The sequence below is a fragment of the Hypomesus transpacificus genome, chromosome 14 (assembly GCF_021917145.1).
Source record: "Hypomesus transpacificus isolate Combined female chromosome 14, fHypTra1, whole genome shotgun sequence".
Taxonomy (NCBI): Eukaryota; Metazoa; Chordata; class Actinopteri; order Osmeriformes; family Osmeridae; genus Hypomesus; species Hypomesus transpacificus.
Window position 1 is genome coordinate 13,343,358 of NC_061073.1, and position 21,199 is coordinate 13,364,556.

The following is a 21,199-nucleotide window of genomic DNA, read 5'->3' on the forward strand; positions in this document are numbered from 1 at the left end:
GTCAACAAAACTAATATAGATACATTTACAAAGAGACAGAAACAGTATTTCTTCTGTCGAAACTAAAGTTTTCATTTACTCACATTTTAAGTCTAGAAAGAAAATCGTAAAAGAAATGACTGCTTGATTATGGTAATACAATGCTTATGTAATCACATCGTCATGTTTACACAAAATCAACTGAAATCACTGGAAGATGGCATAAAGAGACTGCCTACTATTTATTTTTTTACAAAGTTATATGCGCTTGATTTTGGACCAAGGTTATAGAATGCATCGCCCTGCTATGTACACATAGTGTCAAATTTGCTTGTTTCAAACTGATTGTAAAACAGTTACTGTTTATTATATGGTCATGGGAAACACAATTATTGTAGTTACAATAATTCAAGTGAAATACATTTTAGATGTATCCATCAGATCCACCAGACCTTGCACATGATGAACCTTGTCATGATGAAACGCCACGTACAGTATCTCTCAAAGCACCTTTACTTCACTAAGAACTTTAAAGGGAACATTTGATTGACAAATCACCTGCCCTGTAGGCTGCCAACGCGACTATTTATATGCGAGTCTTGACATTTTTATCCAATCAGAACATGTAAAGGCGGGACGTTGCCATGGTAAACAGCTTCTTTAGGTTGAGCACCAGTCGAAAGAGAGAAAGACATGACAGCAGCTGTAAACTGGAATTAGTCTTATGAACGGTGGTGAATCGAGTTGCGTTTGCAGCGTTGACTGAAGAACTAACGGTAAGTAGCGTTAACTAATGGTATAACACTAACATGGTTTCCTGCGTTTCTTGAGAAGAAAGTACTTCTGATTCCAATTTGTACACAATATTTGAACTTCAAGCAATTGTTGTTATTGCCACGACTATCGCATCGGGGCGAACGCTTGACGATACGCTTGACGATACGCAGCTATCTATCAAGTATCTTTAGGTACCAAACAGGAAGGAGTATCGAGATGAAAGAAAGACTTGAAGTCTATTGTATGGTTTTTGTGCAAGGAAACATGGACACTTTGCGATTATTTACAGATGTAAAACAGGTGCACGTTGTCATGCCATTAATGACTGGTTGAGTTCTCTTGAAGACAAATCCTTAAGGTTTATCTGCCCAACACGTGTGGTTATCAGCTGTTGTTTCCTTCTCGTTAATGGGGGGTCTCTTAGTTTAGAGATTAAGATTAACTTGTCAACAGTCTATTGGTCAATAGGAAAGGGTGTGCACCAGACTAGCTCAAACTTTGCCAATACCCTGAAGAGAAAAGCCTGGTCTAATGACTGAGAGGAAAATTGTAGACCCAACCGTCTGTTAATGGCCTTCTGTAAAGAAATGGGCTGTGCCAGAATAATGCCTCATGACAAGATCTACTATGGTAAAATTATGGTCAAGAGTTGGTCCATTTGTTTTGAACATTTATTGTAACCATTTAGCATGTATCAGTGAACAATAGGATACTTATCAGCCCCTTTGACATGCCTTCCCTCCCATGACAACACTGTGTATTTAGCCATTGAACGTCATCCTTATTTCTGTGTACAAAGATGTGGTGGGGTAAGGTCTTCTGCCACAGGGCCCTACTTATCCTGAGCCTGTGGCTGTCTGTCCAAGCTGTGCCCATCGCAGTTGACAAAACCAAAGTCAACCCCCCAGAGGAGAAACTGGAGGCCCCACAGAGTGCGGTGAGTGGGGGAGGACAGCAAGATGTTTGGCTATTTACCGTTACAATATAATGTGGCATGGCTCATTTCTGTCTGTGAATTGGGCATATTTCAGATTTGTTTGTGTATTTAGATTTTGGGTGAGAGCAGAAAAAGAGGAGGAGAGATGGGTAATTTCAGAAAGAGCCAGGCCCATAGACACACACAACATATCCATAGGAAATACAACTTTTAAGACATTCACTTGCAGTGCATGCATGCAGTTATAGTTGTTGTAAAAGCCATTTCACCATTTTATTAGGATTATCATCATTAGTTATTTTGTTTATTGTATTTGTTCGTTTTTATTGTTTTTGGGCACTAGGAGCAGACATCACTCGGGTAGTATGAGGCTGGTAATTGGGCTAAGGTATGCAGCTGGATGGGAGGACACTACAGTTCTTCTGCTATCATGGCATGACTACCTAACCTTAACTGTCATGGCAGAGAAGACTTGGTAGGAGTTATTTTGTTGTAAGCACTGTAATGTTGACTTGTGCTTTTACTTGGCTGTGTTTCAGGACACAGGCCTGCACTATGACCGCTACCTCAGGGAAGTCATCGACTTTCTAGAGAAGGACCAGCATTTCAGAGAGAAGCTCCACAACACAGATATGGAGGACATAAAGGTAGGCCAGCAAACTCACAGGTCAATACCCTTCGTGTTATGATTATTACTAGCCACAGGAACACCTTTTATCAATATGTTTGTGTGTTTCCCACAGCTAGGCAAGCTTGCCAAAGAGTTGGACTTTGTCAGCCATCATGTGAGGACCAAGCTGGATGAACTGAAGAGGCAGGAGGTGAACAGACTCCGAATGCTGATCAAAGCCAAACAGGACGCCGAGGGAAGGAATGGTACACAGTCCAAACATCCGTCTTACCCATTTGTGTCACTTCTTTACAGTGCAACATTTTAATGTGCATCCTACCTGTTTTTATAATTACATTTCAAATTGATCCCAGCAGACATAAATATTGACCACCAATCCCTGCTCAAGCAGTTTGAGTACCTCAACCACATGAATCCTCATACCTTTGAGGTGGAGGACCTGGATCGTCTGATTAAATCGGTAAGGATGACCGTCAATATTATGTGCTGTACATATCCAAAAGACTATGTTTTGGTCCTATATTCAACTCTTGAAAGTTGTATGTTTCCAGTTGACAAGAATCCCAAACGTGTCAGCCTACTGGAATGTTGCATTAATCTGGCAAATGGCAATTAATAAGTGAACAGGCTGGTTACAATGATTTCCTCCTATACAAGTAGCATGATGAACTGTTGACATTTGCTGTATATTGGGAGGCGTATTTGTTCCGCAGCTCTATTTAAATCAATGCCCTGTGTGTGTGAGTATTGACAAACCCAGAGCTTTCATTTGAGATGTAATTACATGGAAGCATTGAGCTATTTGTTCTTTGTTGGAAAGAGCTGGCTTGCCAGCATTCCAAATCAGCTTTGACAGTGTAGGGAGTGCCTGTAGCCTGTAAACTAACCAGGGATTGCTCAATTCTATGTAAAGTTTTCTTCATGCAAATCAAGCTGCTTTTAGGCTTCTAATCAGGAGGTTGTGCATGAAAGACGCACACAAGAAGTGGAATAAAAATAATGATTTAATATACTCTGCACCACGTTTTCATATGACCTAAATAATTGCATGTCACAATTCGGAGCTGAACTGCTTTGTTTGGAGTATTGCCCAAGACCTAATTGTAACCAATTCACAGAGGCATATTATCTAGTCAAATAGTTCACTCAATTCACAATCAGTGGTAAATTCACAAATTACACATGTTCTGATCTGACATCTAAGGATGTTTACATACCAGTCTGGATAAGGATTATAATCCTTAATAATTGATTTCAGCCATTGAACATAATTAATTTACAACATTTGCCATTTTGATTTTTTTTCTCTCTTTTTCGAAGGCTACCAATGACCTTGAGAACTTTGACAAGGAACGCCACGAGGAGTTCAAGAGGTATGAAATGACGAAGGAGCACGAGCGTAGAGAACGTCTGAAGTCCCTTGATGATGAGCAGCGCAAGAGGGAGGAGGAGCATTACGAGGAGATGAAGAAGAAACACGCAGACCATCCTAAAGTCAACCATCCTGTAAGAGGCTGAGACTGGACTCATCCTGAAGGGAGAAGACCCTGATCTGAAATCTGATGTGAAAGATCTTACGAATGTTTGTTTGTGTGTGCACAGGGGAGTCAGGATCAGCTGAAAGAGGTTTGGCAAGAGGCTGACGGTTTGGATCCAGATGACTTCGACCCCAAGACCTTCTTCAAATTACATGGTAAAGTTGTAAGATAATATTCAGCTTGATAGCAATGCATGGAACAAATCATATGTTCTTTAAACAAATATAAAATATACATTGGGAAGATCTACAGTATACACTATTGATTTTGCAGACACTAATGGAGATGGCTTCTTTGATGAACAGGAGCTTGAAGCCTTGTTCAATAAAGAGGTATGTATCCTGCCCCCATGTTTGTATAGTACTGAGGATATGTATAGATGATGCACTTTAATGTGTGTGTGTGTGTAATATATAGAATTTGAGATAAGAGGTGGTCTGGATATTTTCATATACATATATGGTATAAAAGTGGGGATGGGTATAGCTCAATGGTAGTGCGTTGGACTGCAGATCAAAAGATCACAGGTTCAAATGCCCTTATACGTATATTAGGATCTAAGGATTTGCTAAATTATTACATTCATTTATTAAATGAATGCTAGGAAAACATTATCCACATCATTTAGCCTGAATAGGATGGAAAAAATGATACTCAACTACAAAATACCTCGACTTGAACCGGAAACAAACATCACCACCTATCACAGGCATATTTAAGTTGCTTCCAATCCTAAAATGACTAAATATCTAGTATTGAGTTGCTGAGATTCATGCTTGTATCTCAGAGTGTACAGTTTAAAGGCTCTGTTCTATGATCCACTGGGGTCCATAGACCCTTTTGCTGAAGCTTGTGTTTGCAGCTAGAAAAGATCTACAACCCCAATCAAGAGGAGGATGACATGATTGAGATGGAAGAGGAGAGACTGCGCATGAGAGAACATGTCATGAATGAGGTGAGCTGGCAAATCCAACCATCAATTATTTTATGGTGGTGTACTCTGTTCGGGGTGAAATGTAGTCACGGACAATGTGTGTTTGGTTCAGTGTGTAGAAGGGGACCATTATAAATATTGTATCATTCTAGAAGCGTTATGGTCTATGTTTACATTTACATTTAGTCATTTAGCAGACGCTCTTATCCAGAGCGACTTACAGTAAGTACAGGGACATTGCCCCGAGGCAAGTGGGACGAAGTGCCTTGCCCAATGACATATCATTTTGCACGGCCGGGAATCGAACTGGCAACCTTCAGATTACCAGCCTGATTCCCTAACCGCTAAGCCACCTGACTCCCTATGTTAATTTAAGTGCCGTACTTTTCTGACATCAGGTGGATACCAACAAAGACAGACTGGTCTCCATGAATGAGTTCATGGTGGCCACCAATAAGAAGGAGTTCTTGGAGCCAGACAGCTGGGAGGTAGAAGATGGGTCACAACTTCTCCACTTCCTTTATCCATCCATCAACCTGAATTTCAAGGAGGCTCGTTAAAACTTCTTCTGCCTTCTTCTCTCTCCTTTCCGCTGTCAGACTTTAGATCAGAACCCCACATACACGGAAGAGGAAATGCGGGAGTTTGAGGCGCACCTGGCCCGTGAGGAGAGTGATCTCAATGAGAAGAATGCCAACTTGCAGAAACAGAAGGAGGAGCTAGAGAAACAGCAAGTGCAGCTCAACGCCCAAAAGATAGAGCTGCAGCAGGTATGGTATATCCACCATGTAGTCAGTAGTACACGATGCACGGTTTTGTTGTCTTGCTGCTATTAGTGTTACTGCTTTAGACTGCAAACTTCCATTTTATATTTGGGGATCCATTCCAAAAGTGTTGCATGGGTCAAGTATACCTTTCCTTGCTTATCTCTTTTTTATTTATTTTTAGGCAGTAGAACACATGGAAAGAATAAAATCTCAAAATGCAGATGCTCCAGTTGAAGTCCATGGTAGGTGGAAAGTTACCCTCTACCATTAACTCAATCATAACTGTTTTAACAAGGAGTGTAATTTTGAACAATGTCACCTACTGTGACCCATTTGTAAAGGTGGAGCAGCCGTAGTAGCGCCCCCTGGAGGGAACGGGATGCCAGTATTACCAGGAGACAGCCAACCTCTACCCCCTGGTCACCAACAAGACTTACAAGCACATTCTTAGCAGGCCTCTTACACATGTTTGTTTGTATGAGTGTGTTTGTGTGTCCATGTGCTTGCATCTGTACGAGTGGATCTCGCAATGAGTTGGGCATTTTTCATTTAGTTTTATTGTTTCTAGGTTGGAAAACATGCACCTAAAGCTTTTTTTAAGCAGCCAATGCAAACTGAACTTTTCAACCCACTCCTAAATCATAACATACCATAGCAGGCTGGAGTAGCTGCTTAACCAACCCAACATGATTTGAAAGAATCAATGAAACAGACAAATCTGTGGACTTTTATTATTTTTATTTTTTTGTCACAACCAGTGTGCTTTCCTTAATGGAGACTGCACTGGGGAAATGGTGAAGAAATTAGTAATTTGGTGTTTATATATACCGTTGTTACTTAAGTAACTTGTAAGTGTATTTATTTTTGAAATTTTGATTTTAGGTTTGGGAGTGTGGGGACAGGTCCAGGAATTATATCTATGCTGCTAGATAATATGGGTACCTAGATTGGGTCAAAGCTATATTAAACAGGCACTGTTGTGTTTAGTTGGTTATGCCTTGTTTAAGTTGAGGCACAATATTCTGTTTCGTTGTGAGTTTTTGTCTATTCATCACAAAGATGAGTATTCACTCACCACACATTCTGCCACTCTTTTTCTTGGGAGATACTGCAGTCAAGTTGACTGTATATTTCACATTGATGAATTGTTCAATATTAATAACAGTACACATTGCCTTCCTGTGATGATTGACATGGGCAATGAAGATTGGTTACAGAAGTGCTTGAATGTTCTTTTTTTTTTTGTATCTATTGTAATATCCTTTGTTCATTGTGATTGTCAATATACTATGTATGTTTGATTGTAAAAGTAAAGGACTAAATTCACTTGGACTTTCATAACTTCCACATTGACAAACTCCCACTCTCTGGAAACTTCTGGGTTCTGAACTGGTTGCAGTTCCACTCTAGATCCATATGAAGGCACTAACGGTGGAGTGCAGAATCTGACAAAGATATTGAGGAAGTACTTGAAAATTTGTGTTGTTGATTTATTGGCTATAGGTTAACCAATAATCAACTTTATCACCAAACCAAAGGTTGGACAACTTGGTCAGATAGTATTAGAAAAATGTGAAACAGGTCTGAAGTTTCTCTGGTCATTTTTGACAAAGATATTGAGGAATTACTTAGTGTTTTTATGGATGTATTGCTGGCCCTGGTTAATCAATAATCGTCTTTATCACCAAAACCAAAGCTTGGACAACTTGTTCAGATAGTAGTAGAAGTATGTGAAACTAGTTTGAAGTTTCTGTGGTATTTTTTGACATAGAAATTGATGAAATAGGCTACTGGAAAATGTGTGTTTTTATTGATTTATTGGCTATGGGTTACATTACATTTATGCATTTAGCAGACGCTTTTATCCAAAGCGACCTCCAAGAGAAAGCTTTACAAAAGAGCATAGGCCACTGATCATAACAAGGAGGTAGTCCCAAGGGTTAATCAATAATCAACATTATCACCAAACCAAAGCTTGGACAAATTGGTCAGTCAGTAGTAGAAGAATGAGCAACAAGTTTGAAGTTTGTATGGTCAATTTTGACAAAGATATTGAAGAAACATTCGGAGTCTACTCTTTTACCCCGGTCCCTAAATATGACGCGGAGCCTAAACGGAGGTACGAATAAGAATGTCTCTGATTTCACCTAATGGTATAAAGCTAGCTAGCTAGCTAACGTCATGATGGAAACTTGCAATTCAGTCAAGGCGCTTAAAAATACGCCCTTTGAAAAAAGAAATTTTCAAGAAAAGCTCAAAGTGAAGGAGCTTGGACCTGATCGGCTTGACCAATTTTCATCCTACGTCACACGACTGTCACCTGGCTCAACTGCGCATGTCGGTTGCAAAAGACGAACTTTTCAACTGTTTTGACAACTGTTTCACTTGTCAATGCACAAAAGTCACTTGACCCCGATACCTTTAAATAGCCTGACCAAGTGATCGGGCAAAACTAGCCTGGCTAACGGAGGTCGCTTCTCAGGCAAATGATGAAACAGGCTTGGTTAAAGAAATCCGAGATGCTTGTTATCTTCAGCCGGCTCGTATCTACGAGATGCAGTCCTGCCTGACGTTTCTGTTGTAGAATGGAGTGAAGTACAACATTGTGTACACTGCCAGTGAGCGACTAGTCTGAATGAGGCAAACTCAAAAACAGTGTAACGGGGACGCAGTCTCACTCAGATTGCCAGTTTAAACAAATCACAAAAATAATCGGACCAGCTGGCTAAAAGCAGAATTTCAATATCTCTTGAAGGCTGCCCTGCTCGACTTTTTAGATGTAGAATTTACTGAAAACTGTAAAATTATGAACTGTGAAATGACGTGAAGACATGCGATCTGTAGGCTACCAGGCAACATTCTCACTCAAATTTCAAGACTTTCGTGACCCAAATCAAAATGTTGATAGGACAGATCAATGGGGAATCGCATTAAAGCTGTCATCCTCGACTTTTTTAAATCTAACTATTTGTATGATCCGTGTGGTCCTTTTGTCGTTTTAAATGCTATCCTTTCCCAGTTTTCTGCAGCGACATTGCGCGCGCATCCCGAATGTTTACAAACAAAAAATTGGTCTATTAATTCAGCGACAGTCGAATGACAGGGGAAGACAATACACTTGTTCGTTTTCAGCACTTCAATTTACAAATTAGTAAATACATTTTGGAATGCACCAAAATACTGCTTTCTGGTGTTGAGATAGCATTTTTTTTCCGGGGGGCATGACCACGGACCCCCCTAGCAAGGCTAGGCTCTCGGAGCACAATATAGCCCCCCCTGGAAATAAAAGCACCAGCTACCACTGTTCAAAAGACTATGAAAGGCCCAGTTACCAGTTAATATTCTGTTAATCCATTTGAAAGTTGCTTGCCTCAAATCAATATCTCTGTACTGAATATTAATCCAATTCAGTTTACATTTGTATTTGTAGTTCTTTAAATGTGAGGAACTCACATTGAGCTTTTGGCATTAAGTTAAAATGCACAAATCTGGTCAACATTAATACAGAATATAAAGAGAGAATATATTTAAACAACCACATTCAGTAAATTTGAAACTTAAGTTTTTCAGCATGTAACAAAAGCTTAGGAAGACTGGTTAAATTACTATGATTCGGTGTCAAATACATAACATAATTATATGATGTCATTGTAAATATATTTACAAACTTGCTTAAAACTGAGCACTGGTAACGTTCAATTTTTTAAATAGGAGTCATTTAAGCGTTCAGTGAGGTAGGTTCCAGCCTTGACAGGCGGATACTTATTTGAGCCATCGCAACAAGTCACAAGAACCTCATTATCCGGCTGCACGAAGAAAGCCAGAGACTGGCGCGTACTGGAGTCTCCAGTAGGAGGAAGCAAAACCCTGTGGACCTGGAGGTCAAAGATGAAATAAAAGACAAACTTTTGATAATGTCAACAATGTGTTAATTAGCTATGATAACAAGGGTTAGAGTACTCACTGCTGAGATGAACGTATCACTGGTCCATCTCTGCATCAGGTCAGCAATATTGATTAGGACTGTGCTGGGTATACTGGGAGCAGAGATGTACTCTCCAGACCTACTTAGAACCTGAGGGAAGAAAGTAATGTCAAAATACAAGACTGGAAGGTATGATGGAGTCTATGGTCATTGTTTGCCTAGTTGTATGACTTTGATCTGCAATTCATGTGATCAGCCAAGTTCAGATGACCAACCGCCATATGTACCTCAGTAAATGTGGCTAAAGGCCAGTCACTGGCAAAGGGGTTTGGAACCAAATATCTCACTTCTTGTTAACAGCTGTTCAGTAAATATCAAAAGGAAGAGAGTTTTCAAAATAGTTCCTTTAATTTGTTACCTGCAGGCCTCCCTCATGGCTTTGGAAGACCAGTGTGATGCTGCCATAGTCCGAGTGTTCTCCACAGCGCAGCTGTCCCTCCTTCACACTCTCACTCCTCACAGGGGGGTAGTACAGGGACCGCAGGGTACTACCATTCTCATCACCTATGGGGGGGGCGCCATAACTACTATTTAGTAATCAAAGAATTACAATTATTTTTGTCTGCTCCATACACTTGTTATGTCCAATGGACACTGCCTGTCTGCCCATGCCTACCCAGGAGTCATTGCCTGAGCATCAAAATAGTCATTTTTCTAAATGTTTTGTCATGAGAGGTTTAGTTCCAAACAGGTTTAAGGGGAAACACCTTTACTGTGGCCCTATGAATTAAATTATTATTCAAAAAGACCCTGTTATCTGCTTAACTATCCAGACTTTTCTGGGTCCCCCCTATGTGGCCATACTCACTCCCTATGTTTTTGTGTGCACTGACGAACACGTCGGCCTCCAGGCCCAAACTGTGAGCCATGACCCTGAGGACACCAAGAGAAAGCTCTTTGCAGCGCATGAAGAACGATGTCTGGATTTCCCTGAACCCTGTGACACGCTCAGTCGACGGCCATTTCTAAACAACAAGCAGGGAGAGTTGCATGAGGACGAGAATCGATCAGTGTCTTGACATCAATTAAGTGATATCGAGAAAGATATCGTTACTATATCAGTCCGAAGAGATACAGTGTTGAATGCTTCCTTTAGGTCTCCTGGTCGTCGTGGATTTAGCCTTTGGTTAGCGTAAAAAAAAAGAAAAATACAAACTTTGTGATTTGTCATAACTTGTGGAATGCTTATTTAAAAGAGCGCAGGAATTTCCATAAAGGACTTTACCGTTCAGTCTCGAAAGACACCCATCCATGGTTAAGATTGTCAACAAAACTTTTCCTGCTATAAGGAAGTTTGAATTCTTCTGATTGAAGGAAGAATTTCTTAGAAATGTCCATAACCGCATCCACCTTAGAAGACAAATGTAGTGATCCCATGAATACCTCAAGATGCAATGATTACTCGTGTATTTTCGAAATGTAGGCTTCCTATAATGCAAATCACATCGAGAGGAGCAGCTGTGACCCACCTCTTGCTGAGTTATTCCAGTGTTTTTCAGATAGACAAATCCCACTTCAGTGAATGCTGTTCGAAATTCCTTGGTCAAATTTTCATCCAAAGCATCTTTACACCCTAATGTGTGTGCACTAAAATCAATAACTGGTATATTCATGTTGTCAAAACGAAAAGGCAAATACAATGTAAACTCCTTGTGGACAGTGGCAAACCAGGCGAAGACAGTGGTGGTGAAAGTTCAAAAGGCATTTTGGTATCTTCCTAGTGTTGTCGAATCATGTGACATGTTGAGCCAATAGAAATATACATTTGTTATAAAACAGTTGAGCCATCAATCTTTCACTTACAATCTGAGAACTGAGATGAAGTGTTGTGTTGTTCACGTAAAGAGACAAAATATGTTTAAATAACTTAAAGATATCATGTCAACGTACTGCGATTTATACATTTTTGATACTTGACAGGCCATGCCCAAACTTTTACCATAGAAATACATGTGAACATGCTTAATTTAGAAGGAGAATGGAGTATTTCTTTTGCAGGTTGTGGGTTTATGGGCATCTATTATGTTGGAGTTTCAGCTTGTTTTCTCGAGCATGTCTCCCACCTCGTTCAAGACTCTTCTAAAATCTATGGAGCTTCGGCAGGTGCTCTACTGGCTGCAGTTCTAACCATCGGAATGCCCATTGGTAAGTAGGCTAGAATTATAAAATTTTGTGTCAAGAATTCATTTAATCAGTTGGTTGCCAGAGGTTATCATCCCTTTAAATGCAGTCAAAGCATATTTTATCAATAATACATTTATGAATATATTTTACAATGAGAAAAGTGCCATTCTTGTACCAAGTAATTCAAATTTGTATTCTAATAAATAATTGTAAAGCAGAATCTAAAAATCTACACATTACTTAAAGTTGTGACAGCTTTTGAGGTCACCTGCCATCCTTTGGACATTTGTCATTCCATAACCATAGAGCAGATATCCTTTATGCATCAAAGATAACTTATCAAGTCACCTTTATTATGGTGCATATTCAGAAATATTTCCCTATCATGCAGAGCAGTGCTGCGAGAGTTTGATGTACATGGCCAAGGAGGCCAGAAAGCGTAAACTTGGTCCTCTGCACCCAAGCTTTAACTTGCTGAAGATCGTGCGTGACACTATGGTCCGAGACCTCCCAGATGACGCTCACATCCGAGCCACAGGCAAACTCTGTGTGTCCCTCACTAGAGTGTCCGATGGGCAGAATGTGCTGGCATCAGAGTTTGACACTAAGGAGGAACTCATCCAGGTACAGAGGCCATGGACAAAGGGTATGGGATCAAATAAGGGCCACATATACTTTGCATCTGTAAAAACGTTTTAGCATCTGTAAAAACGTTTTAGCTTTTGTAAAAAAAAAAAGTATATTATGCATATACTGTATATGCATAATACAGATAGTATGATATGAACAAACAATTATACCCATTTTATTTCTAGGCCCTTCTTTGTAGCTGCTTCATCCCCTTTTACTGTGGTGTTATACCTCCTACCTACCGAGGAGTGGTAAGGAAAAAAATACTCATGCCAAAATGGATATTCTTTTATTTTCTTCTTCAGGGTTCCTTCAATGTGTCCTCACACTCAACACCATCTGCCTGTATTTCAGAGTTATGTGGACGGTGCCATCAGTAATAACCTACCCCACTGCAAAATGCCCAACACCATCACAGTGTCCCCTTTTTCAGGCAAAAGTGGCATCTGTCCAAGAGACATCACCATTAACTTTCACGAGGTGCGCTTCAATAATGTCAGCATCCAGGTGAATACTGAGAACATGTACCGGGTGACCAGTGCTTTCTTCCCACCAGAACCTGAGGTGAGGTTTTATGATGGTTCAAGGTTGTTATTTCAACCTCTATGACAGTAAAGGTCCTCTAAAAAGCAACCTCCTGTAGTCCCCTTAGTCCCTGTATTAACAGAAAAATCAATTATCCAGTCCTGCAGTCCTGGATCAGACATGAGTTTATCTTGAGGAAAGAAGGTTGCATTTGTACATAATTAAAAGATACAACAATTGAGTAAAGAAAAATGGTTATGTAATATACATTTCTTATAATTGACAGATAATGGCAGAGATCTGCCATAATGGATACATGGACACTATTCGCTTCCTACAAGAGAACAGTGAGCTCCCCTTCTTACCTTAAGGTTTAGGGTTTCAATTTGGATTTGTTTCATTGTGGTTTCAGACCTTACTGTATGTGTGTGTGTACTGTAAAATATAGATTTTACATTTGGGTTTTTAGGACTGAGCAAACAGTATATTTCATGTTTTAGACCTTCTCAGAACTGGGAACCCTTCCACCAGTTCGTTGACAGAAGTAGACTCTCCCAAACCTTCTTGTTGTGAAACGGAGTACGATTCAACTAAAGTTGAGGAGACTGAGTCCGCAAATAACTTGTTACTCAAAAGACCCAAGCCTCAATGCAAGCCGCACTGGTGGCTGGACCCACAGAAAACTGAGAACCTACCCGTCCTTATCAAGAAAGGTATAACATCCGTATATGAATTAGAAGAAATGGTCTTAATAGTGCATGTTTGCAAAACATTTAGTTACAAAATATGTTCAGAATATCTCTCTCCTTTGTAGTCATTTTTATGTGTATGCAGCCATGTGTCCTGAATGCTCCATCTGTTTTAGTGTTGTGTGAGGCATGCAAGGAGAGACACACAGATGGTCAGCTTGCTCAGGGTACTGAACGTCTCCCGGGGCGAGTGACGTCCTACATGCTGATGCCTTACACACTACCTGTGAAGGCGGCTTACCACCTGACTCAGAAGTAAGAGGCACTAGAGCTGTGATCCATCCACATGATTACTTATATGTCATGTTATGCCAGGTTGCTTTGCGTTGTCTTGTCCTAAGAATTTCAGTGCCCAGTCTGACCCTGTGTTAGGCTGTGTACCTGACAATAAAAGACTAGAACTTGAACATGTTAAGGCTTCCGGCATTGAATATGATCAAACCCAATGTGGAATCGCTTACTTCTCAAACCTAACATTTCTTAGTTCAGTGTAAAATGTTAATTTCTCCAGATTGTAAATAGTTGAGAGATTAGGAATTATTTTAGATAAAACAGTACAACAAAGTACAACAAAGTACAACAAGATTTGTTGGATCCGATGTTAGTTTATTTCCTCCAGGAACACAATGACACTTACTGAGGAACTTGTTGAACTTGTTGGTTAGTTGTAGCTTGTTGGTTAGTTGTAACTGAGTTAACTACTACTGTTATTGTTGCTTGTTTTCCTACAGGTACACTCTTGCACTTTTGAGGTTTATGTGTTTAATTTGTAACTTGTTTAACTACTTGCTCTTATGTTTCTTCCCATTGGCACTTGGTTGCTTATCACAATGTATGCTCATGTTTTGGCTTACCGCAATGTTTTTTGTGGCTATCTCGTTTATCTATGCACTTTTTGTAAAGCTCTCTCTTGGAAGTCGCTTTGGATAAAAGCGTCTGCTAAATTAATAATTATCAGTAGAGTCTGTTGATCAAGGTTTTGTGGGGAAATAATTTTATTATGTGCCAGTATAACTCTTTGATAAGTTTGTTATTTAATGGTTTAAACCTCGGATGCACTTTAGACTCGTGAGCTTGATCCCAGATGTATCCTGTGATATGCGCTGGCTCTACAATATGGCTGGTGATATCTACAAACAGGCCTGGAAGAGCACAGATGATAAGATAAAAAGGTGTGTCTCAGTGTCGGGTCCATAAATACATGTATTTATTTAAATGTATTTAAGAGTGTGTATACCGCTGTACAATGCAGTTATGCTATAGTTCTCTCATTCAGGGCCAGTACTTTTTCTATTAATTAAAATGTGTGTGTGTGTGTTCCAGTGAAGGTCCCCTGCGGCGTTGTTGTAGTCTGCCTTCAGGCCTGGAGGTGTGTGCACAGAAAGAAAAGGAGCAGGATCTGTCTTCCCTTCCAGATACGATCAACACCAACAATTTATATTGTAGCACTTATGATAACCAACCGGAACTACCCCTGACCCCACCCTCCACACCACCCGCCAAATCAATGCTAAAAAAAGGGGCTTCACCTTCCAAAATAGGAGGGGGTTGGGGTTCAGGACTTAGTCGAGCTGTTGGCTGGATGCGTGGCAATGCCTCAGCTGAGCAGTCGTCAAGCTCCTGTTCCTCTAGGGATAAGCAATCCTCTCTGTGACATCAGACAACCCCTTCATAGCTTACTTATGAAGTCAAAAGTAACTACATGGGTGTTTGATACATTTTGTTATCCTTTATTGCATTTATCCTTACTGTTTTTCAATATAGTGTCATTCCTGTAACACCAGACCACTGGGTTTGGCATTAAATACTCAAAAATAATGATCGGGACCGTCCTTAAGATTCCTTGACATAAGTACATTTCTAATAGCCTAAAGGATATTTAGTAATATCGTTTTGAGTTGCTTGACAGACGTACTTGCACTAGTGCAGTTTAGTAAGCATTGTGTAAATTACACCTAAATCACATTTCCCTAGTGGTATTTCCGATTGAGTGAAAAGAATATAGGCCTACTAATACATAATTACATTTTATTAAAACTCCCACACAAAAAAAGTTTCAACATAAGCGTACAAAAGATGTAGCTGCCTCTAAACTTGTACTCATTGTCTTGGATGTTTTTGTTACCTAAACATTCCAAATAAGACAAGACATGATTTGACATACAAGACATGATTCTGACAAAAAAAATTACTTTTTAAGTTGCATTCATAAGTCTGGTTTACAAGTAGTATCTGCGTGAACATGAAAGTGGGTGTGCAATGATAAGAGAACTGCTCCTTATTTATGACATGTAGATTTTTCTTTTTTTAATGCAAAAGAGTTGAGCAACAGTAATTGGTGGACCTTGATTCCTGCATAAACATCAGATCTCAAGACAATGTCTTTACAGTACATCTCATTGAGTGAGCCATAACTACTTTCAGACTGCAAAAGTAACAACCCAAAAAACAACGGGCAACAAAATCTTCATTAACAAAGTTCTAAACATGAGATGCCTATTGTAAAAATAAAAAAGCACCCGTTTGAGTATTGCAATAAGAAAGTGTCCTGTGAGGACATCCTTGAATCTTTTATATCAAGTGGTGTGTAGTTCTTTCTGATCGTCACTCAGTACCTGCTGTCAAAGGCACAGAATTGATAAAAATAGACAAGCTAAACCATAACACATTTCATACAGTCTTACTGTATTGTTCAAACATGTGCATTTAGGACTTTCTAACTTGTATATGTTAAAAATAAGGGCATTATAACAACCATCAGAAGAGTAGTAAATGCAATATGTGCGTTAACACATAATAAATCATTATACAGTGAAGTACAGTACAAGAAAAATAAAAATGTTTTAAATAGGTGACCAATTGTCACCTATTTTGGTGTCATAATTGTCAAGTCCCTGATTTCACATTTAAGAGGCTGCCTTGAGGGCAATCTTACAAACACACTTATAAGGAATATATAAAAATGTTTTTTTAAATGTAACATATTCTCTAAAAACAGGCCCATGTCTTCTAGCAGTGTATATTAAACTAACTGACTAATAAAAAAAAAAAAACTGCAATTTGAAAATGGTCTTCTTCAAACTGAGGTGCAGCTTCTTGTGAAGGAAGAACAGGGCGTTGAGCTCCAGGTGTCCAGATAGGGCCTGTAGTGCCCTTTCCCTCTTGCTTATATGTTCACAGGTCAAGTCTGTGGCTCCTTAGAGCCCTCAATGTCTGGGATCTGATCTGCAAAGGACTGAGTCATCCACTGTCCTTCTGGGATCTGCCCCTCTGAGGTGGGGTTTGTTTGGGCTGTGGTCGCCTTCTCTGCTTTATCTGAAAAAGAGGCACAGTGATGTTTGTTTGACATGAAAGTTCAGGCCCTCCGGTGGCTCACCGGACTACTGCACCATGTAGGCTGAGGCTTCAAGGTGACTTGGGTTTGGATCTGGCCCAAGCCCTTTACTCCCCTCTCTTTCTTTCCCCACATTTCCTGTCCTCTCCAAACACACTATGTCTATCATACAATTATAAAAGGCAGAAATCCCAGCCAAAAATACATCTTTAACATTCAAATCCACAAAATCTCTCTCTGAATTCAAACTCTATGGGACTGCTTCCATGATGAGTAAACTGCCTCTTTAGTTTCCCCAGAAGAGGGTCCAGGGTTCGTCCACACTAACCTGTGTTTTGAGCTTCTGAGAAAGTACAGTGACCGTTGCTCTGGCCCTCTGTTGGGGCTTGGTCCTGATTCTGTCCCTGAGCCCCCTCAGGCCCACCCTCCACATAAGTTCCCCCGAAGGCTCCTTCGTAACCCGGGTCATACTGCTCCTCCTTGATTGCCATCCTCTTGGCATCCTCTGTAATGTGGAAAAAACAAGTCAGGCAGATCATTGTTTTTAAGAACATTTATAGCTAATTTCATTTCTAGCTCTTTGGTACTACCGACATCCATCGGCAATCAGGGTGTATTGTGAGTTTGCATAGGTGTTTATACTTATAACTTACCCTTGGCCAGACCCAGATCAAAGGTGTACTTCAACTCCTCAATTTCATTGTTTCTAGCCACACCCTTTAGCTGGTCCCTGAGCTCTCTCAGCTTGATGTAGAAGTGGACTTTGTCCTGGGCACGGGGAAACTGGGCACAGCGGGCACTGGACGAGGGCATCAGATACAACGCCTGTGGGTGGCATTGGAATGTTTTAGTTTAAGGAAATTCCACACATTTGAATAGGTACGCCTAGGTATCCCAAATTTACAGTTCATTGAGCACACCGAATGTAAAAAAGTGCAGCACTCTCACCACTTCACAGTCAGGTATTTTGTGTGGTTGCAGACCAAATGTAAGTGTCTTTGGCTTTTTACCAAACATCTCTCTGCAGAACATTTCATAAATGCCTAAAAACAAGAAACAACAATTTAGCATTCATGACAGTGATGACTGTGCAATGCAGTAGCTTACCATGTCATGTAAACAGTTCCTTACATTTTCCATTGAAAACAGCTATGAGAGGCTTGTATTTCTTCAGTTTCTCGACAAGAATTTTTCCTCCCTCACGCAATTCTTTGCTATTTGGGACAGATGAACAGTGGTTGTCAAAATTGAATATGGTTTCATCAATAGCCATTATTCTTTTACTTGCAGCAAAATGTAATCTCATCTAAAGGGTCTCTTGATTACGTTGAGAGGTCTTTGCTTCCAGGAGTGGCCCTGGCCACCATGTTGGTGAAGCCAATCTTGTACTTCTCAGGTAGTGAGGTGTCGGCCATGTGGTTGAGCAGTTCATCTGTGAACCCAGACAAGAACAGACACTTCCCTGCAAACACAGGGTCAGGATTTATTTAATTTTTTTGCCACACACAAATTAGTATCCAACTGCAATCTTTCTGTTTGGCACGGGCACAGTTCAGTACACGCTACTACATTTGTTCACACAATAATCCATAAATTGACATGAAACTTACAGAAATGGTTTCCTGGGCCAGGGAACCATCGTCCAATATAGGCTGCCATTAGACCTGGGTTTATTCCAATCTGCAGGACAAGATGAAGCTTCTTTCAGTAGACACTTAGCATTTGGTCAACAAAACTGTGTTGTAACAGAGTGTCATGACACCAATAGTATATTCCAACTTACAATCACATAGTCAAGGTTGTATTCCAGGAGGTCTGGTAGTGTTTTTGTCATAACCTCTTCCTCGCTCATCCCCTTGAAGCGGTCTACTTTCCTCCTCACCTTCTTGAAGGTCTCATCTATCTTCTCCTGCTTCCCATCGCCCTCTGCCCCCTCCTTTCCTTTCTTGGGCTTGGGGCCTGGTTTGGCCTTGGGAGCATTGGGGTCCTTGACTACCTTAGGTTTCTTTGGAGGCTTGGGTTCCTTTGGAGGCTTGGGTTCCTTTGGAGGCTTGGGTTCCTTGGGAAGTTTGGGTTGCTTAGGAGGCTTAGGCTCCTTTGGCTGTGCCTGCCTCCCTCTCTTTTTGGCTGGTTCTGCAAACGTGGGAGAGAACTTCAAATTACTTTGACCACATTGAGCAAGTGGTTTGGGACTTCTTTTCTCATAAGTAAATGCATGGACAAGCATTTTGTTCCACAGGTAACTTAGTTTGTTTAATTTCAAGTACAAGAAGTCACCGAGTATTATAAAGGTATATTTCCCAGCCCTTTTTTTTCATTGTCTAAATAAAGAATAAAGTGTTATTAATGTAGAATTGTACGTTTGGCTAGGTTGGCAGGCTCTTGCTGAAGCATGGGGTCCTGATTAGAGCCCATCTGGGCCATGGCCATCTCCTCCCTCTGTCCCTCAAAGTAGTGAGGACTGTGAAGCTGGTGGTGGTTTGAATACTGTGCCTGCAGGGCTTGAAGCTGCTGAGTAGACTGAATCCTGGTTTTAAAAGAAGAAGAAAAAAGACAATAGAATATTGACTCCAAACCAAACTCTAGGTATGATCAGCATCCCAGCAAATTTGTCACATTTACTGCTTGAAATAATTAAACACAATTGTCCATAATAACAAATCGCTTTGTTACAATGAACCAAAGGGTTGCCACTTGGTTTGTAGCTCATAAAAACAACAAACCACTCAATACACTGCAAGAGATGTCTCAGTATTGCATTGAGCCAATAATGATCATCATTAATTAACATTCATTTAGCACCACCTTAACATTCACTTTTTTTTTTTTTTTTACAGCTGCTACAGACTTACAATATTTTGTTTACCTTGAAATCTATATTATTGTAAAGACTGGCAACTGCATGGGATTACATTGAAGGTAACCTCTGCCTAATGTCAAAGTCTCAAATAAAAAAATACTCTCACACAGTATAATTTGCCATGGTTCAACACTGCACTGATGCACTTCGCTAGTTAGTGCAATAGAGGAATGCAGGTCAAACAGTGGTGTGAAACAAACAAAAACACATGCTTTCATTTTCAGATTCATAGCACTGGGGCCCTATACGGGAACTTAGTTCAAAATGTGTGTCCTGGGCCATATCTTACGGGGGGAGTAACTCACCACTGCTGAAGGTATTCCGAAGGGACAGGCAGAGATCCATACAGCTTTTCCTCCATCTTAACGGTTATACTTAATTAAATAGATCAATATTTATGTTGACGACACAGAATTGACGTTGGGCATGTTTTGTAGCATAACAATACTCTGGCAGTGTATGAAACTGAATGCATGTGCACAAACAAAATATTCAAATATTGATTTGATAAAGGTGCATCACAAATGATAGGGGAACATGAAAGAACAGGTTGGTCACACCAATGTTTGGTATAGATTTAACTAATATTTGTCTCAATTTGACACAGATTTTTTTTAATGGCAAGATAACGCGTTACGACTATTTTAATTTAAATGACCAGTCCTTAGTCTTCTTGCTAGCATGCTAGACAACGACCATGATTCGTGAAATGATTTTTAGACACGTCTAGGTAGCACGCTAGACACCCGGCCCTGTACGTGTACAAATATATATATACATAAACCTATAACGTCTCACGTGAAGAAATCGTATTGCATGAATTTGAACGACATTTACATATCTGTGTAACAGACCATATTTTAATAAAGACTCATTCCAGATCGACGAGACAAGTTAGTAGCTAGCTACCTAACCCTACTACTAGCTAGACTAGCTACTCCGCTAACGTTAGCTAGCCAGTTAGCATGGATGAATGACTAGAGCTAGCCATCTTACCTAGGTTACAGTGAATATCTTTCATATACATACGTATTTATCCCATATCAGACTACATATATACATACCTCTAAAATATATGATAATGAGTGATATTTTCGTCCCAAAAATGATGTAAGCGAATCACTTTCGCGCTCGGTGCATTATACTTGCTGAAGATGCTTCAAACAACAAAGACTTGACAGCAAAGCACGTCAACTTTAACGTAGGGAGATACCATTTAAGTGTTCAGGTGACCCGGCATGGGAAATGCATCATTATTATGGAAGAAATGTATTTATGTATTGCTGCACTGGCCCATATATACATTTCTTTTGTAAAATGATAATTCTTATTGAATCCACAAGCATATGTGTGCATGTTTTGGAAAAGATTGCATAAAGCCACAACGCACACTCCCATTTCAGAAGTGGTATGTTCCACAGACTTTTAA

The 21,199-nt window shown here is 40.1% G+C and overlaps 4 protein-coding genes across 6 annotated transcripts; 2 read left to right on the forward strand and 2 right to left on the reverse strand.

Moving 5' to 3' along the window:
• Positions 1–642: 642 nt before the first annotated feature.
• LOC124477325 (nucleobindin-2-like) lies at positions 643–6,890 on the forward strand. 2 transcript variants are annotated; one of them, XM_047035072.1, is made up of 13 exons: positions 643–755; positions 1,556–1,693; positions 2,233–2,340; positions 2,437–2,569; positions 2,678–2,784; positions 3,645–3,830; positions 3,927–4,017; positions 4,136–4,194; positions 4,725–4,817; positions 5,195–5,284; positions 5,396–5,566; positions 5,745–5,805; positions 5,905–6,890. In XM_047035072.1, the coding sequence occupies exons 2-13, from the start codon at positions 1,556–1,558 to the stop codon at positions 6,012–6,014; spliced, it is 1,347 nt and encodes a 448-aa protein (XP_046891028.1). In that variant the 5' UTR covers positions 643–755; the 3' UTR covers positions 6,015–6,890. The 2 variants fall into 2 exon arrangements, with proteins under 2 accessions (XP_046891028.1, XP_046891029.1); XM_047035073.1 differs by having other exon boundaries at positions 2,681–2,784.
• A 457-nt stretch (positions 6,891–7,347) lies between these two features.
• Positions 7,348–11,259, reverse strand: si:dkey-10o6.2 (uncharacterized protein LOC100124608 homolog). The gene is made up of 7 exons (XM_047033919.1): positions 11,018–11,259; positions 10,774–10,898; positions 10,603–10,669; positions 10,357–10,513; positions 9,907–10,052; positions 9,528–9,638; positions 7,348–9,438 (listed from the first exon to the last, which is right to left on the reverse strand). The coding sequence occupies exons 1-7, from the start codon at positions 11,159–11,161 to the stop codon at positions 9,259–9,261; spliced, it is 930 nt and encodes a 309-aa protein (XP_046889875.1). The 5' UTR covers positions 11,162–11,259; the 3' UTR covers positions 7,348–9,258.
• A 247-nt stretch (positions 11,260–11,506) lies between these two features.
• Positions 11,507–14,773, forward strand: LOC124476400 (patatin-like phospholipase domain-containing protein 2). The gene is made up of 8 exons (XM_047033520.1): positions 11,507–11,693; positions 12,064–12,296; positions 12,488–12,553; positions 12,657–12,866; positions 13,114–13,174; positions 13,328–13,540; positions 13,693–13,831; positions 14,641–14,773. The coding sequence occupies exons 1-8, from the start codon at positions 11,507–11,509 to the stop codon at positions 14,771–14,773; spliced, it is 1,242 nt and encodes a 413-aa protein (XP_046889476.1).
• An 817-nt stretch (positions 14,774–15,590) lies between these two features.
• Positions 15,591–20,953, reverse strand: LOC124477109 (G/T mismatch-specific thymine DNA glycosylase-like). 2 transcript variants are annotated; one of them, XM_047034674.1, is made up of 11 exons: positions 20,835–20,953; positions 20,076–20,144; positions 19,271–19,437; positions 18,694–19,043; positions 18,521–18,590; positions 18,237–18,372; positions 18,042–18,124; positions 17,859–17,953; positions 17,564–17,735; positions 17,239–17,415; positions 15,591–16,891 (listed from the first exon to the last, which is right to left on the reverse strand). In XM_047034674.1, exons 2-11 carry the CDS (start codon positions 20,129–20,131, stop codon positions 16,758–16,760), a joined length of 1,440 nt encoding a protein of 479 aa, XP_046890630.1. In that variant the 5' UTR covers positions 20,132–20,144; positions 20,835–20,953; the 3' UTR covers positions 15,591–16,757. The 2 variants fall into 2 exon arrangements, with proteins under 2 accessions (XP_046890630.1, XP_046890631.1); XM_047034675.1 differs by lacking the exon at positions 20,076–20,144.
• Positions 20,954–21,199: the final 246 nt, after the last annotated feature.

Bases quoted from the DNA above. Each gene is read 5' to 3' on its own strand.
- LOC124476400 (XM_047033520.1), top strand. From the start codon at position 11,507: ATGCTTAATTTAGAAGGAGAATGGAGTATTTCTTTTGCAGGTTGTGGG. The intron at 12,297-12,487 runs GTACAGAGGCCA...TTTTATTTCTAG, and splicing joins CTAAGGAGGAACTCATCCAG to GCCCTTCTTTGTAGCTGCTT. The intron at 12,867-13,113 runs GTGAGGTTTTAT...TATAATTGACAG, and splicing joins TCTTCCCACCAGAACCTGAG to ATAATGGCAGAGATCTGCCA.
- LOC124477325 (XM_047035072.1), top strand. From the start codon at position 1,556: ATGTGGTGGGGTAAGGTCTTCTGCCACAGGGCCCTACTTATCCTGAGC. The intron at 2,785-3,644 runs GTAAGGATGACC...TCTTTTTCGAAG, and splicing joins TGGATCGTCTGATTAAATCG to GCTACCAATGACCTTGAGAA. The intron at 4,818-5,194 runs GTGAGCTGGCAA...TTCTGACATCAG, and splicing joins GAGAACATGTCATGAATGAG to GTGGATACCAACAAAGACAG.
- si:dkey-10o6.2 (XM_047033919.1), bottom strand. From the start codon at position 11,161: ATGAATATACCAGTTATTGATTTTAGTGCACACACATTAGGGTGTAAA. The intron at 10,053-10,356 runs GTGAGTATGGCC...CCCCCCCCATAG, and splicing joins TGCACACAAAAACATAGGGA to GTGATGAGAATGGTAGTACC. The intron at 9,639-9,906 runs GTAACAAATTAA...TTCTTCCCTCAG, and splicing joins GCCATGAGGGAGGCCTGCAG to GTTCTAAGTAGGTCTGGAGA.
- LOC124477109 (XM_047034674.1), bottom strand. From the start codon at position 20,131: ATGGAGGAAAAGCTGTATGGATCTCTGCCTGTCCCTTCGGAATACCTT. The intron at 18,591-18,693 runs GTAAGTTGGAAT...CTTGTCCTGCAG, and splicing joins ACAACCTTGACTATGTGATT to ATTGGAATAAACCCAGGTCT. The intron at 16,892-17,238 runs GTTAGTGTGGAC...CCTCTTTTTCAG, and splicing joins CTCAGAAGCTCAAAACACAG to ATAAAGCAGAGAAGGCGACC.